The sequence below is a fragment of the Xyrauchen texanus genome, chromosome 26 (assembly GCF_025860055.1).
Source record: "Xyrauchen texanus isolate HMW12.3.18 chromosome 26, RBS_HiC_50CHRs, whole genome shotgun sequence".
Lineage (NCBI taxonomy): Eukaryota > Metazoa > Chordata > Actinopteri > Cypriniformes > Catostomidae > Xyrauchen > Xyrauchen texanus.
The window spans coordinates 29,274,870-29,293,408 of NC_068301.1; the positions used below are offsets into that span (position 1 = coordinate 29,274,870).

Consider the following 18,539-nt stretch of genomic DNA (forward strand, 5'->3'; position numbering starts at 1 on the left):
AGTGATGCGTCCGCTCTGACTCAAATAGGCAGGAAAATGGATGAGAGCCTGCCAGCAAGCACACACACACACACACACATGCACGCGCGCGCACACACACACACATAGACACACACACACCAAGAGTCAATGAAGGACAAAGCTAAATAAGTTGTTCCAATAATCACACAAATATACTCCACTTTTGATTTAACCTTGAGCCATGTTCTGTAACTTTCAATGTGAAGTGGCTATTCAGCTTTCTGTAACTCTATAAATGTAGCCATTCTTTCCTCACTTGCTTTTCTGTCCTCAACTACATTTACCATTCCTATTACTGAAAAGCACAGATCGCTCTCAATAAAAAAAATATACTGCTCAAGGTTGCTTGCAGAACATAAACAAGACTTTCTACAACTGAATGTACTCTGTTTATATATATATATATATATATATATATATATATATATATATATATATAAAATTTATTTTTTTTGGCTCCAGAGCAGTAAAAAATATTAGAGTTGCTATTTAGTTTGGAAAATCACTCAAATGCTTGTGTGATTCTCTCAAAAACTATTTTGAAGTCACATTCCACTCTGAAAAAAACTATATATATATTGCATAAAGAAAATCAAGTCTATTTTATGACCAAGATTGGAGGGATTTTTTGAACATTTCCCCATGTGTCTTTTTTTTATTATTACTTCCATTTTACTTAAATGATTCACACTATTTTCTCATAACTTTAATTCAGTGATTATCTTCTGAATTATAGTTTTTATTTCATTATTATTATTATTTAAATAAGGATAAATTAAAGGATTTGTTCACCCAAAAATGAAAATTCTCTCATGATTTGCTCACCTTAAAGCCATCCCAGATGTGTATGTCTTTCCTTCTTCAGCAGAACCGAAATGTAGATTTTTACAAGCACATTTCAGCTCTGTTTGTCCATACAGTGTAAGTAAATGGGTTTCATCAATCTGCTGGCTGTTTGGAGGTCCAAAAGGCATATTTAGACAGCATAAAAGTAATCCACATGACTCATCTGATCAATGATGTCTTCTGAGCACGCGCTTTGTATGCAACAAAGGAATGAATGTCACGTGAGAGTTAGGTTATTTCAAAACGCAATACAGCGGTGGGTGGTCACAACGATTTAATGTTAACTGTCTAATTATCGGTTTGTTTCTTACACAAACCTATCGATTTGCTTCAGAAGACATTTATTGATCGACTGGAGTCATGTAGATTACTTTCATGCTGCCTAATTATGAATTTTGAACCGTCAAACAGCCAGCAGTGTCATGGCACCCATTCACTTTCATTGTATGGACAAACAGAGCTGAAAAGTTTTGTGAAAATCTTCATTTCGGTTCTGCTTAAGAAGGAAAGTCATACACATCTAGGATGGCTTTAAGGTGGGTAAATCATGAGAGAATTATCATTTTTGGGTGAACAAATCCTTTAAAGGCAGTACACCAAATACTACCATGATTAGTGATGTCAAAAGAACTGGTATTTCAGTACCAAGTTGATCCTAAAATAAAAAAATTAACAAGATCAGTGTTTCTACAGTACCGTTAGTACCGAGCACCATCTCAATGCGGTCCCCCCGTGCTGTCTGATTGACACCCAGGTGCATTTAAATGCTCATTTGAGAGCAAGTTCTTATACTCCTATTTCACAGAAATGGACAATCAATCATACAAACATTGTGATATGTCCTAGTGAGATTATTGAACCTCAATTTAATGTGATTTCATTAAATAAATATACAGTCTACACCACATTTTATGAGCACTGCGAGCTGAACTTACTGTATATGACAGATGAAAGCACTCATTTACTGTGACATGCTCAGAGCCTGCAGACTATATATTTATATATTTAATTCAAAGCAATTTGTACTTCAATAATCACACTGGGGCTTGAGTTCGGAATGGCATACTACCAATAATACACTTACTACTTCTGCCATGTCTGTCTATGGCTGAAACTGTAAGAGTAGTATGGTAGTATGCCTTTCCAAACTCAGCTTGGGTCACACAAACAATGTCTTATCCAGAAGTGTGCAACTAACAGCAATAACACAGAATCAGAAAAGCCTTCATGTCAAAAAGTCTGATTCAACAGAAAAGCTTGATACATGAAATTTAAGAGATCGCGACAGGAATATATTACTAGTGTTTAGTTAAATTTATTTTATTATTAATATTAATATTGAATCTATAACTCACAGGCAAGAGGGATTTTACTGAATAGAAGTTTCCATCAGTGTCTTGATTTATAATGTGATGCATTGCTCTGTTTTTATTTGATAAAAATAAGACCAATGTTGTGATATTTATTCTGTGAGGATCTTTACTAAAACACTTCACAAAAAAGAAATTGTGTTGTTGAAAAGTAATTGTACTATTTTAATTTGATTAAAGTTTGGATTCATTTGATTAGACACAATTTTAATGATGAAATTGAATTAAACTCTAAAACATGGAATTAATAAATACTAATTGAAAAACATGGAATTAGGGAAAAAATTCAATAGAATAAAATAATTAAACAAATTTACTAAACACTTGAACCGCTGTTTACTAAACTGAACACCACTCAAAGGAAACATTGTTTTAATATATTACTTACCTTGAAATTTTAAAATTATAAAGGAATGTGTTCAATGGCATATTACCAATCGTGAATCGTGAAATTTTACTGGTATTGGTAACGATTACTGAAATATTGGTATTTTGACAACCAGTGTTGGGTAAGTTACTTAAAATTGTAATCCAATACAAATTATTAATTATTTATCTAAAATTGTAATCAGATTACATTACTAATAACTTCATAGAAAAAGTAACCACATTACTAATTACTTTACTTTTAAGTTACTTTCTAAAACACTTTTCCGCTCAACAAATTCAAAATAATGTTTTTGTTTCTTTCTTGTTCACAGTTACACAAAAGTCATACACTCAGAACCTCACATTTCTCCTTCACAATGACTCGTTACAGGGCCATAATTAATGTATTATACATAAATAACACATTAGAAAAAAGCATAACCCTAAAATGCACTTAAATGTAATTAAATTAATTGAAAGCCAGTAACTGTAATCTGATTACAAGAATTAAAATGTTATGCACAACACTATTTTAAGTAATTCGATTACAGTAATTCATTACTTTGTAATTGGATTACACCCAAAAGTGGTGAAAACATTAACCATTATTTATAAATATGTATACAATTTTAATTCATTATGTCATCATTTGGATATTTTGATGTTACTTTGATGCATCATTACTTTTTCACATTACAGTAATGTGAACTGTGGAGAGGCAATATGCTTAACTGTTCTAAAAATGGGCTTCATTTTCTCTAAGCAGATAAATTATTTATTTACTGTGGGGGGATAAAATAGGACCTGGACATGTTCTTGGCAGGTTTTATAAGATTTACCTGCTTATTACACAACATGAAGATAAGAATGAATGAACGAAAGAACGAATGAACTGTTATACTGGTGTACAGTGGCTTGGTCTTTAATAAGCATCACTTCAGTTTATAGTTTAACAAATGGCACAAGCATATCACAACGAGAATCTATCCAACACACATGTATACATGTCAATTTTCTATGGTCTCTTTATCAAGTAAAAACATCAGAACACAATTATTATGAAGCCACAATTGAGAGTAGTGGTGCTGATTAAGTGATGCTATCAAGATAATCGTTTCTGATCTTGAGACCTCTTACACTCCTGTTGCACTGCAACAAATGTTAAAAAACACGCGAAGACTGAAAAAGGAGGCGTGTCTCTGGGCACAGTTCCTGATTTATTGCTGTAATGGGGAAGTAAATCTGAGTGAAAGATAAGCGATCAGGCATTCACTCCTGAACTTGTGTTGTGTCCTTACCTCAGTGTTGTGCTCTGGGGGAAACAGTCTGCTGAGCTGGACAATTGGCTTTAACTGTTTTGGCTCCCTCCATCAGGTTACCTAGATGACCTCACATCAACCAAGTTTATTCCACTAAAGAAAGGAACAGACATTTGGATGACCTTTTGCTGAAGGTTTCTTGAGGAAAATCATGAGAATTCGATATAAAAGCAATTTAACTTAGCCACCTCTCACATGTACACACTCACATTCGCATACACAAAGACTCCATTGTGTGGTGGTAGCAGCACAGGGAGGCTGTAGAAATTAGCCTGGTAACGAGTAAGGCAGCAATGATGGGACAGAAAGAATGTAATGAATAACTCTCAGGCACACTCCTCCAGACCGTGTCATAATGGCTCCAACTATCATTCCAACCACAGTGTACACAAGTTCTACCCTGTTCCCTGCCCAATTTCATCTTCCTGGCAACTGCAGGAAGAGCTAATTTTCATAAACCCAAGCCTATTCTATTGGTGGCTTGTCTGTTTAACCACAAAGACCAAACCATCAGATTGTCATATATGCAAATTGATGCATATAGTTTAATATTTGTTTGTCTGTTTGAAGGGCAAAGCACAGATCAATAAGGGCATTTTCATATCCCCATTGGTTGTCTGGTTCAGCTCTGCTGGGCTAAGCCTGGTAAGATCATGTACTTTCTTGTCTGAATATGTTTTGAGAGCAAACAGACGGGATTGCCATGGCAACACTAAGCCAATCCTGAGGAGTGGGGTTTGGATTGAACACCGTGGTAGTGAGGAGTGAACGAGTGAATTAAGCATGCTGCCGTTGGTGCGCTGTTCTGCTGGACCATTACTAAAGCTTATCATTGCAGCCTATGAGATCAAATGCTTGTATTATGAGTGGATTTGTCCATCTGTGATCCTTGTGCTGAAGCTAATGTTTATGTGGAAGTTACATTAATAACCCAGTTTTTGTTTTTTTCCTGCAGGTTCCGATTTTCTTAGATTGGCACACCTGATATACAGCACCTGTTATGGTTGATCAAATTACAGACATATGGAAACTCAGCATTTTATGTTAATGTGGTAAGACAAATTTCAGACTTTAAACCAAGTCAAGCATATAATTCAATTTCAAATGGTACCTCCCACCTTACATGTGTGAGTTACCTGGAAGAGAGGAGCCGTTGTGGCCTAGTTGGTGTGTTCAGCTAAAGGGTTGAGGTGTAACTGCTAAAGCTGTAAATAATCGTAAGTGTAGCAGGGTGGCCATCTGTCCCTGTTATGAGACACAATAAGCTATGCAAGTGTACATTATATCCCTGCACACCTGTTGAAACAGTCAAAGGTGTTTGATCACTGTATTCAAAATCATATGCCCACAAAATTTTCTTAGAACATCTCATGCACACTGCGTACTGTTTGCGTGGTAAATGGCTAACAATTGTTTTAATCTCAGAATACTTAACGATGGGGTCAATGAACTATTGATTTCAGTTCTATTGGTTCATGGGGTCAGGAAGTCGCTGTCTGCTTAGCACAGATAGTGGAGATGCATCACTTCATATTCACATCTCACAAGGTGAGAATAGACTCATAATGTTTGCCTTTTGTTGTTGTTTTCTATGCAAGACTCAATTACGTAATGCATATTCAGATCTGTGATTTAATGTAGTTTAAACAGTTATTCAGAGCAGTCATTTGTGTGTGGATTAACAACTATTACTTTAGCCCTACGTTGGCTCTACTACGCCATCTAGAGGCACAACAGAGTGCCGTTTTGAACAAAGTCATGATGCTGAACGAGTCCTCTCATGCTCCTCGCGCATTTAACCGTTTGCTGTTACATATTGCATTCTGATATCAGTTTCATTCTAGTAGAAACACCAAAAAATAAACACAAAAAATACAACTTGGTAGAAAATGTATGATTAATATGGGCTGTTTTAAGCAATAACATATTACATCTAAATGAATACACAGACGTGCGCACACATTTTTTTAATATTTTTTTTTCAACCGGAGCGTGAGGCAGCCAGGCAACCAGAGCGCGAGCTACCAACACAAACGTGAACACGCTGCCTTTGAATGGACAAGCGCGTGGCACGCGGACGCTCTCAATTTTATGTATAAATACATAAAATAAAAAACGAACGGCGCTATGCATACAGAATGTTAAAGTGAATTACAATGAACGAACATATAATAACTGTGTCAAATATTAGACAAAAATAAACAATAATTTAGTCACGTTATGCTGTTAACAATATCAACCAGACAGAGTAAACATTCTGAGTATTTTAAGAGCTGTAACCCGTGTTATCTTTCATAGTAGAACTCTCCACCCTTGCCAAATTCAGTATGTGATCTAGGAAAGGGGGGAGCACGTAATGTGCCTTTAAAACTAAGTTTGCAGTGTACATGGAATGAGGTCAGACAGAAAGCTTCTCATTGCACGCGCCGATTATTATTAGATACTATATTCAGCCAATGAACGCCGACGGGGCGTGTCTTTTGGCTGAGGACAGGCTAGAGACAGCACCTGATTGGCTGGATTCGCTTTCCTTTATACCCTCGGAAAAGGATAAATCCTTGTGAGGCGGTTTAGCAGCAGAAGTATTGAAAGTTGTGAAGGGGGATAGGAAGCTCAGAGCATGAAAAAGTGCAGTCGCCAAAACCTACCGCATGGTCATACGACAAGTTATGCTGAAGACACTTGTCCGTTTCCATTAAACGGCTTCAGATACTTTGCGTCCAGAGCTCACTCCGGGTTTGTTTTCAGTCGAACCGGCAGTTGAACGGCAGACTGTTTATTTTTGAACACGTTGCTAGGGCATTACAGAGCTCCTGGCGGGGATATGCGCTTTGTGAAAGGACCGCTGACAGAGTGCTGAACCAAGAGAGAGAGACAGCGGCACTAACTTTGTTTCCACGCTTGTGCCAAGTGCCCTAACTAGTGTGGAAAAAGACTCTGAACTCTGTCAGTCATCTCAAGCTGCAGCACGTGTAAAAGTTGACTGTTTTAGTGCATTGACTTCGCTATGGTGGAGCAAACGAACATCCCGAGCACCGCCGCGCTCCCCGGCGACTTCATTGATTCGGTGGAGATGGATCTAGACATGGACGCGTCTCCGACACCCGGCTCCCCGAACTCAACTGGGGACAAAATGGACATCGCCTGGTGCAAGACCCCTACCGGGCACATCAAGAGGCCAATGAACGCATTCATGGTTTGGTCGCAGATAGAAAGGCGCAAGATTATGGAACAGTCGCCGGACATGCATAACGCGGAGATCTCCAAGAGACTGGGCAAACGCTGGAAACTTTTGAAAGACTGCGATAAGATCCCCTTCATCCGCGAGGCAGAGCGTCTGCGCCTTAAGCACATGGCAGACTATCCAGACTACAAATATCGACCGCGGAAGAAGGTGAAATCGCCCAGTGGCAAGACAGGAGAGAAGGGCGAGCGAGTCAGCGGCAGTCCCGGAGTCAGGTCTGCATCCAAAAAGAGCTCAAAAACTCTCAACAGGACGCACAGAAAGTCCGCTGCACTCGAGCTGCCTTCCCAATCCGTCTCCGCAGACCACCACGCGCTCTACAAATCCAGGTCCGTCTCGGCCGCCAAGCAAATACCCGAGAAACCAGCAAAGCGCGGGCATGTTTTCGGAGGATGCAGCACTGATAGCAGCCCGCCCTCCGTCGCTGTGCCAGCCAGTCCCACTCTGAGCAGCTCGGCTGAGTTCAGCGACCCGCCGAGCTTGTATGAGGACGGGCTCGCGAGCGGAAAAGACACCGAGTCCGCTGCGCGCTTCAAATACACACGCGCGCCGTCTCCAACGCCCTCCGCGTCGCACTCATCCTCCTCACAGTCCTCATCCTCAGATGAGGAGTTCGAGGACGAGCTGGCAGACCCCAGTCCCGGCTTTGACAGCTTTGGCACCTTTGGCACTGCACCGCTGGACAGAGATTTGGAGTTCAACTTTGAGTCGGGCTCCGGCTCGCACTTTGAGTTCCCCGACTACTGCACCCCAGAGGTGAGCGAAATGATATCAGGGGACTGGCTCGAATCGACAATATCCAACTTGGTATTCACTTATTGAGCGTGCTAGTAATGAGTCTAATTGAAAGGACAGATTGAAAAATAATCTTTATGACTCTCGTAAAGATGGAGGGCTGTTAAAGTCCTCCGAGACGAGTCAGACAACGAGTCAACGACTCGATTCCTCCTGTTAATCATGCATCAGGTACTGTGGGTTCTCATTATCCACTGACAAGAGTGCAGATGAAAGTGCTTAGCTTGCTCGTTTGGTGCTGGAAGGAGTGACTCATTGGCGCGCGCGCGCTTTGGAATCAGAGGAAGCCATCGCGCGTTGGCGAGTTCAAGTTGTCCGCCCGCTTTAACTTTAAAAGGGACGTTTTTCATAAACAGTCTGGTCAAATGCTTGTTTTGCTGGATGTACTGAACGGACAAAGTTGTTTGTTAGACCAGAATCGCATGCTTTCATTGTTACTGAACTACGAAAGGCTGGTGTTATTCATTGAAACACCACGCCACGTGAGACGCTAAAAGAAACACAATCACCAGCTTTTCTATCAGCATGACATCAGGATTCAAACGCAACTCCGATGACTCTTACACTACAAATCAGGACCAAAATTCATCCGAGGAGCGTTCTCTCTCTCTCTCTGCCTTTTTACTTGCCCATCCTCTTTTTCTCCCAAGTAACTTTTCAGTGCTGGCATTTTTATATCGATGTATTTATAATGGCCAAACGTTGCTCCTCCTTCCCCCTTCAATTGTGTTAGTCAGTCTAATTGCGTGTATAGCCTACACATGCACATGTCCGTCTCTATCGCGGAAGGGCTAGACTCGTTTCGTATTATTTAATCGATGACCTCTCACATGAAAGGAGAGTAGGCCTAAATGTTTTTCATTATTTTCTGAGTGTATTTTTGTACAAAATCTATTCAAGGGGTGTCAGTCGGTGAATATCGCTGTTTGAATTTCCGATTTTTAAAACCAGGGGGTCAGGTTGTCTCAAAATCTGCTCCTAAACATGTTTACAGTGTCAATCCACAGGCTTCTTAAAGAGACAGTGTCTGCATTTGAACGACCAATCATGATTAGCTTACGATGCGCGCTGAATGAGGTTGTATGTAGCCGCAGCAACGATGCTGTACCTTTTTGAGTACCAATTTCTTTGTGCTTTTCTAGTGACACGTTTCGGTTTTAACCACTGGATGGAATTACAGTCAAATTGCCTATAAATTCACGAACAGTGAAATGCGTCTTCACTCCATAATTTTACAAGGATATTTAATCTTTTCTACTTGTTGGCTAAATGTAGCTAATTGTTTTAGTATATTATGGCATGGCGAATAGCATTTTGTATTTCTCAATTCAGGTTTATGTAGAGCAGTTTGTGTTTATGGCAGAACATCAACATTTAGATTTCTATGTACATTGACTGTAAAATAAGGAAAAGTTTGTGTGTTTATTTCTGACAATGATATATCATGACCGGAACGAGAACATATATCTTTATACATCCCTATGTTTAAGAGTGTTGTTCATGAGTTTTGGAATATATAGATATGTTTTATTGTTTCATTTTGTGCAATATGCTGTGTACAATATTGTTTTGTCTCACCATACCATATCTCAACATTTGAGTAGTGAACTCAAAGCCAGCCAATTGTGTCAAGTCACTGCCTGTCAGACCTCTGTACAGAACTTTGTCTTTTTCCAAGAAGGAAATAAAATCAGCTGGAACTGAACTTGCAAGACTTTTCTCTTTATTAATTACCTTGTCATGTTTTATTTTTCATAATACAGTTTATAATAAATTTCAAGCCTAAATAGAATTAAATAATCATTCTACACCAATAAAGTGGCACTTTAAAGTCAGCAGTACAAAAACCCCTATTACTGTAACGCAAGTATGAGCAAACTCAGCAAGGTCATTTGAAGAAATTTGATATAAAAAGCATCAAATTTTAAAACATCAGGATCTCATAATGAATGTGCAACCTACACACTTTTATGGGAATCTTATGAACACTTCACAGAGCTTGCTTGAGTAATTAGTCTTTAGATAATAAAGTCCCATAGTGGCCATCTCAACCTACACAGTCATCCACATTAATAGTGCGTAACAATGTGAAACATAGAGTGGTGCATGACTAAAGGATTGACAGGCAAGCCTATTGCAACCTGGATACAAGGAGAGCTGTCATGGGGTGGAGGCCGGTCAGACCCTTTAATGTAATTAAAATACAGATCTGCACTCTTTTGTAAACATCCATCCCTCTCTGATCCAAACATAAAAAATTCTCTCATTATTAACATATAATAATTGCATTAAATGCCTGCAATATGGCTGCATGCATACATGAAGGGATAGTAGATAATAAATAATATATCAGATGGTTTGGCAACGTCTTACGAGCTGAGTGTTCCAGCACGTGCTCTGAGTAAAGCAGTCCGAGTCAGCTCGGTCTGAGTAATGCGCTAGCATCATCCCAACTGACAGTACAGGGTGTGAGCCTAATACCCTAGTCAAGTGTGAGCAAGGATGCACACTGCAGCAAGAGGGTCTAGACATAGGCTCTGTGGGGGAGGAGTGTGAGACAGATGAGATGTCTCTGCCGGGAGGCTGCATTGGGGGCGCTAAAGTGGATTGTTCAGAAAGGATGACTGCTGAAACCAATTAATTCCTACTGGGTACACTGGTTTGTGTTGGGGGGGGGGGGCCTTACTGGCTTACTCATTTTGTGTTAATCTGTTTACATCCCCCAAATGAGAAGAGAGACAGGAAGCTTTTTGGATATACAGTTGTGCAAAGTTGAGATATGAATTTATCAATTTGTCATGCAGATTTACAGTAGAAGATGGATGAAGTGAAGTGCTGGTCGCAAGTTTACTGTATCTCAAATGTCAGTACACTCCAAGTAAAAAACATAAAATGTACTGATATTTGACATTGTAGAACAGTGGAAATTTGAAAATATTTAAGAAAATGTACAGAATAGATACTATATTAATATGATACATAATATGATGACGTGTGTCTAAAATAATATTATCAGCATAGAAATTTGTGTGTAATCTTGAATTAATCTAATCTATATTAATTTTCTAATGTTTTAGTTTTTTGGTATTTCCCCCTTTTGCTTAAATGCCTACATTAATTTGAGCTAGTCTCCACAAGTTTGTGCAAGACCTCCTCTCCACAAAGCATCTTGTGTTCTTCAATGGAAATGAGAATATATGACAATTGTACAAACAAAGATTAATATGGTAAATGTCAATGCCAAACATTTACTTGTTAAATAAAGTAAATAATCCTTCAATACTGTTTAAAAAGCATCCCAGGGTGATACCTCAAGAATTTGGTTGAGAAAATGTCAAGAGTACATGTCTGCAAATTCTAAGCAAAGGGTGACTACTTTGAAGATTCTAAAATGTAACATAGTTTTGATTTATTTTGAATTTTTTTTTCACAGTATAATTCCCATATTTGTATTTGTGTTATTCAATTTTTTCCAAAGTTTTGATGACTTTACTGTTATTCTAAAATGTGAAATAAATAAATAAATTAACAATAATAAAGAATAAGTGACCCTAAACTTTTCACCAGTAGTGAATATATATATATATATATATATTCACTACTGGGGTCATTTTTTGTCACTTCAATGGCATTTTTTCCCCAACCCCTGGTTAAAGGGATAGTTCACCCAAAAATGTTAATTATTTCTTCATTTACTCACCCTCATGTCATCCCACATGGGTATGACTTTCTATCATCTGCAGAACACAAACACATTTTTTAGAAGAATATTTCAGCTCTGTAGGTCTATGCAATGCAAGTGAATGGTGACCAGATTTTTCAAGCTCCAACAATCAAATAAAGGCAGCATAAAAATAATCCATACGACTCCAGTGTTTAAATCCATGTCTTCAGAAGTGATATACAAGAAATATGAGTGTATGGGAAACAGATCAATATTTAAGTGCTTTTTACAATACATCTCCACTTTTACTTTCACATTCTGAAAGTGGAGATTTATGGTAAAAAAATACATATATTTGTTTTAATATTTATCTGTTTTCAACCCAAATTGATTGCACCACTCATATTTTACACATATTTTAAATGACTGGAGTCATATGGACTTACTTTTATGCTGCTTTTATGTGCTTTTTGGAGCTTCAAAGTTTCGGTCAACATTCACTGTTATTGAGCTGAAATATTCTTTTAAAAATCCCTGTGTTCTGCAGAAGAAATAAAGCCACACATCTGGGATGGCATGAGGAGGAGTAAATGAGAGAATTTTCATTTTTGGGTGAACTATTCGTTAATTTTTGACCCTGGTCAATGTGCTTATAGAATATTTGATTAGTGACCTAAAAATCTTAAATAATGTTATGAAATTTCTTGTTTTATTCTTCCTCTTCTAATTATTATTATTATTTTATATTATTATATCCATGTTTAAATAAACTAAATCTCAGATTTTAAATGTGGTTTCAGACTAAAGACTAATCAAATCAGTGTTAATAAAGGACATTAAAGATCGACACACTGAATAAGTGTTTAGCACATAACAGAAGGCAGCACAGATGGTTTGATTTGGTGTATAAATGCTTACAAATATTTACACTTTTCCACATACTATATGGTTACCACCACGTCACAAATACAGCCCAATAAGCTGCCTTAAATTACATTTACATTACATTTATGCATTTGGCAGACGCTTTTATCCAAAGCGACTTACAGAGCCCTTCTTACAGGGGCAATCCCCCCGGAGCAACCTGGAGTTAAGTGCCTTGCTCAAGGACACAATGGTGGTGGCTGTGGGGATCAAACCAGCGACCTTCTGATTACCAGTTTACCAGTTATGTGGTTTAGACTACTACACCACCACCACTCCAAATGTATTGCCTTGCCTTGCCTTGCCTAAAAGTGTCCTAAACAAATGTAATCAAACCCAGAGTCTTTATTACATTCAATTCCCATAATTATTTTAGGATGAGGGAAACAAATTTGACCATGGTGAATCAACATATCTCACATCTCTAAAATTACTTTATTAATGGTATAATTGACCATCAGTACTCTAACCATGACTAAAACATAAACAGGGAAGAATATGATAAACATTTTTATTATCTTAATATCTTCTGTTCTTCATTTTATAAATACATAGACAAACTTGAATACGAGTCCACACACACTTCTGTAGCTGTTAATTCGTCCAGTTTTGGAAGAAGGAGTGGGTGGGTCATGTTAAAGGGGCGTGGTTAATGATCTGTGTAAGCACGTGCAGACAATGCTCGAGTCTAGCATCTGAAGTTTTGCGCCTCTGGATTATGATGACAAGAGAGGCACGAGTCACAAAGGATTTTCACACTTTACAGATAATAAAACTATTTCGAGATAACTTCATGACAAAGTTCAAGTGAATTGGAAGATTTTGGCGGAATTTTCGTTGGTGTGTCTGCTATCAAAGTTGAGCGCAAAGCGAGGATTATTCCTTTGTTCATCATTTAATGAACTGACTGACTGGCCACACAATTCACGGAACCTCGTGACACTGGAATGAAAACGCAATAACCGAATGGAATATCCGTTCTGAATGTGTTTAAACAGGTTCAAAGTACTTTTCATGTGTCTGAACTTTGATTTGAGGGAACTATTTGGTCATTTTAATGACGCACCTACATTAAAAATAGAAATAATGATGAAATATCAACATTCTGACTTCTATTCATATGTTTTCAAATTGGCCAATGGGTTGTTTATTTACATGATTAATTGGTACATAACTTTATTTTTAATTATCAGTTTCATTCAAAAGTATGACCTAAGATGGGAGCAACAGGTAGCTTCATTAGGTTTTCTTGTTGGATGATGTATAAATACTGTTTGGACAAGATTTTATGTAAATACAGGAATTAAAGTAATGCAGTGGATGTTATTATTTTGTTCTAAAATTAACTTAACTGGTTATCCAAAAATAATGGCCATCGGGTAGGGATGCTCCGATACTGCAGCTTTTAGACGGATCGGGTAGCGGTCCAACAAGCACGATCCAAATTTGATACTGCGTGTTTGTCATGTTCGTTATTGTCAAGCTCAAAAAAATTACATAAAAGAACCATAAAAACACAATTAATGTAGTTCATATGACTCATGCAATTTATTCAAAGCCACTTGAAGATGTGCGATAGCTCTGTGAATCACAAAAGGCTGTGTTTAATAACTAAATATATAAAATGTACACGCAGCTCCAGATCGTTAAATGGTGCTTCTCTGTTTACAAACTCACAGCTAGTTTTAGCCTTCATGTGGTGCGCAATATTTCAGCACTACTCACGAACATCTCCTCAGATGTAGATACTCAATAGTTTGGTTCACTTATAATATGCATTTAGAATGGCACTGGAGGTGTATTTTACCATAATTTGAATAAGAAGAGAATTAAACTAATGTGAACTTGGCTACAAACAGACACACTCACAGGACTTCCTGGAGAGTTCAGAATGTCAAAATAAAAGTGTGAGGGTTTAAAAGTTAAAGGTGCATGATTCAGATATATTACTATTATAATATATTATTATTTGTTTACAAATTATAATACAATTTAATTTGAATGGGTGCCAAAAAATAACATGCAACTAAATTGAACAAAAAAGAGATCAGAATCCTTTAAATCCAGATTCAAGTAGAAAAAAACGGCTTCTTTTCTACTGAAGACTGGAATTACTGTTAATTTTGCTGCTACATTATCCAGTATACTAGTTAATAATAACGTTTCTTAATTAACCATACATTTATATTGAAATAATGTGTAGTTAGAGGTTTGTGTTTCTTTACATATTAAAGAGTACTTACAATTAGTTCCACACAATAATGTAAAGATATGAAACTGACACTGTTATCGGATCGGTATAGGCCGATACTGAGATTTCCGATATCGGATCAGAAGAGAAAAAGTGGTATCGGTGCATCCCTACCATCGGGAGAACTGGGACTTTTCCCAGTGGGCCTGCTGTGAAACGTGATGCGCTCCACCCCTTCCTAGTTCTTTTAGTTGCCCAGAAAAGAACCGCTGTCTATGGGCGCTTCGCTCAAATTGTGCTGAAAGTGTCTAAGAAGTGCTGTTCATGGGGTTGAAACACGCCATTTTCCACAGATTTTTGGAGATTAGGACTTCTTTAAAATTCCACCAGATCGTTGCATAAGGAAAAACTCATGACTTTACATAAATGTTGATATTTCACGGGTCACCATCATTATCGCGTCTGCTCTATTAGACACAATTGACCCGCAGCAGCGGTTGGTGGATATTAACTTTTTATTTTTATGAATAAGTCACGCAAACTCTGTTCCCAAATGGTTATTTTTAATTTCAAAAGTGCTGTCGCTGTGACAGGTATGAGGTAAAATATGATCAAACGATGATCAAGACCACAATATATGATTTAACGGATGGAATTTGATCATATTGAAGTAAAATATTATTATTTGTTATATGTGGGTTAATAATTTAAGCAGTTAAGACTAGGGATGCACCGATACCAATTTTTCTCTTCCGATATCTGAAATCTCAGTATCGGCCATTCCGATACCAGTGTTGTTTTTGCATAATCAGTTTCATATCTTTACATTATTGTGTGGAACTAATTGGGAGTACTCTTTAAAGAAACACAAACCTCCAACTACACATTATTTCAATATAAATGTATAGCTTATTAAGAAACAGTTTACTGTTAACTAGTTTACTGGATAATGTTGCTTCAAAATTAAAAGTAATTCCAGTATATCAAGACATCAGTAGAAAAGAAGGCAGTTTTCATTGCAAAACATTTTCAACTTGTATCTGGACTTAAAGGATTCAGATCAGTTTTTTTGTTCAATTTAGTTTTAAGATATCAGATCACTTTCATTCACACAGTTATTTTTCGGAACCTGTTCATCTTCAGTTTTATTATTTGTTAACAAGTACTAATGATTATAACAATAAATTAATATTATTATTATTGACTTAGAATTTTAAATACAACAGTAATTTATTCAATCATGCACCTTTAACTTTAAAACCTTTGTGCTTTTATTTTGACATTCTGAACTCGCCAGGTATACCTGTAAGCAGGGGCGAAAATTTCATCAAAATGTTGGGGGGGACAATAAACGTAACAATTCTCAAGAGCAATTTTTGAAGGGGACACCAAGGGGGTTTTTTGTTGTTGCCCTGTTTGCATTTGTATTATTTTATTTCTTAAACAATTATTTAAAAAATATATCATTATATTATTTACCATACACATATTTTAATGATATTTTAGGGGGACAACCCTGACTCCCCACCCAGATTTCCGCCTATGCCTGTAAGTGGTAAGTAGGTGAGTTCACAGAAGTATAAATGTTTTTATAAAAATTCTGGTAATATGTTAGTTTCTAAATGCAGTTTATAAGTGAATCGAACTGAGTATCTACATCCTTGTTTGTTTAATTACGGACGAGTCATTGAATTACTTTAATGGTGTTTTCATGGTTCTTTTATGTCATTTTTGGAGCTTGACAGTAATGAACATGACTAACACATAGTATCGGATTTGGATCGGGCTCATCGGACAGATACCCAATCCGTCTAAATCTTCAGTATTGGAGCCGATACCGTTCCAGGTATCGGATTGATGATCTCAAGTTAAGACACACATTGTATGTCTGATGGTAGTTTTCATTTCTAAGTATCAAAGTGCCAAATTCTTAGGCTTTAGAAGTGTGTTATACGTGTGAGTATGTGTATTCATCAACCTGTTACATGTCCGACATAGTCATACAGGCTCATTGAACCAAGTTTAAACTTGTTTTGCTGATATTTCAGAAAAGAACCCACATACTTTCTTCACTGTAAACCATATATATTCCTTTATAATACATTTTATAAGCTTAATAGTTAATTAAATCTGCAGCGCTTCATATTTCCACCATTGAAATTGGCTGCTTGAAAGAACCTGGTGTAATTTAAATAATAATAATAATAATTCACTTTAAATAATATGAAGGCATCTTGCGTCCCACTTCAATGTTTACTGAGGTTCCCTAGTGGGACCTGTCCCCTCATTGAGAACCACTGGACTAATGTACTAACCAGATTAAAAAAACCAAACAAAAACACCAGAGTTGTATTGTATTTTTGGATCTATATGCAAGAACTTACAGATTAATTTGACCACAAAAAGTATTTTAAAACTTAAGTCGGACAAAAAAAAAGTTTATGGATGTCTTGCATTTTAGGCACCAAATACCGGCAGCACAAAATATATATGGAAAGAAGTACTGACAAGTGTGGCTGTCATATTTGCATGCAAGTATGCAAGTTTGTATACATGAGTTTCTATATGGCAGTGGGCTCATAGCTGATGCTGAAAATTGATCATGAGGAGTTTCTGACCAAGAGTTCAAGAGGAAAACCTCTCGTCACTGCATTTACTCAACAAACTGTTTAATGTAGTGTTTGTGTTTGTGTATGAGAGGGGGAGAAACCGAGATGGTGTATTAATGTATGCCTGTGCAGGAAGGTTGCTACAGAGATAGCAGTGTTGCCTTGGGATGTTGAAATGTCTTGTTTTGACATGCTTGTCTTCCACACAAAAAATAGGAGAAAAAAAGACATTGCAAGCACCAGAAGACAGCACAGCTAATTAGTCACTTGTGCGGGAAGCATGGTGAGATGATGTCACCGGCAGTGAAGTAATTACTACCCATAAATCATAAGCAGCGCTGGAGGAGTGAATGCTGGTGTTGGCAGCTCCATTGTCTTGGAAATCCTGAGCCCACTTCTGTCTCCATGCTAGAAAGGTTAATAGACACCTTCAGGCTCTTGAGACATACTTTACGATGGAGTGAGATGAACCTAAAACACTTCTGTGTCTAGTAACTGCATTGTCCCCCACTGTTTCTAGTGTAGTTATGCATATGCTCTGCATCAGGCTCTTTATTTCTGAAATTAATTTCAGATTTCCGAGGTTTCTTTGCACATCAACAGAATAAAGGCGTTCCAACCGCGTCATGACATCAGGCAGCGTTAATGTTCTTCCCAGAATCACAGCAGTTGTTTTGGCACCCCTTTATATTTTTAATGGTTTGGTATCTTAGTGCCTTGTCAAGATCTTTGCAGAGGTCTTTGAAATTAGAGTGAATTTCTGTCAGCGTATGCTTTCATTTACATTCTCTCTACCTCTCTCTCTCTCCATGCAGCAAAGAAAGCCTGATGTTTTACTGTCCCGAAACTGACTGTGAATTTGCTGACAGTTAGAGATCAGGCACTCAAAGAAATGGGGCTTCCAGATTGGCTACTCAGGCTCTGCCCAGCCGTACCACATCAGTGCTGTTCTACTAATGTGACAAGCTGTCTGTTTATGACTGGGAGCCACTGGTATATGTTTGTGTCATGTGTACGTGTGGTTGCACACACATATGTGCCGAAGGGTAACTTTGCATCACAACTGTGCGTTTATGCTTTGTTCTGTGAGCATTCGTTATAAATATGTTGTTTTGAAGAGTGTCTGCACTGCGTTCTTCACACTATACATGTAATCATTAAGCTGTTCTGAGCATTGTGGTGTAGTG

At 37.6% G+C, this 18,539-nt stretch overlaps 1 protein-coding gene and 1 long non-coding RNA gene across 2 annotated transcripts; one reads left to right on the plus strand and one right to left on the minus strand.

The window, feature by feature from the left end:
• Positions 1-33: 33 nt before the first annotated feature.
• Positions 34-4,257, minus strand: LOC127620188 (uncharacterized). Its single transcript, XR_007967683.1, has 3 exons — positions 4,135-4,257; positions 3,905-4,018; positions 34-48 (listed from the first exon to the last, which is right to left on the minus strand). It is a non-coding gene; the product is annotated as an uncharacterized LOC127620188 (long non-coding RNA).
• Positions 4,258-6,495: 2,238 nt separating this feature from the next.
• Positions 6,496-9,669, plus strand: LOC127620178 (transcription factor SOX-4-like). Its single transcript, XM_052093301.1, has one exon. It carries the CDS (start codon positions 6,933-6,935, stop codon positions 7,989-7,991), a length of 1,059 nt encoding a protein of 352 aa, XP_051949261.1. The 5' UTR covers positions 6,496-6,932; the 3' UTR covers positions 7,992-9,669.
• The last annotated feature ends 8,870 nt before the right edge of the window (positions 9,670-18,539 follow it).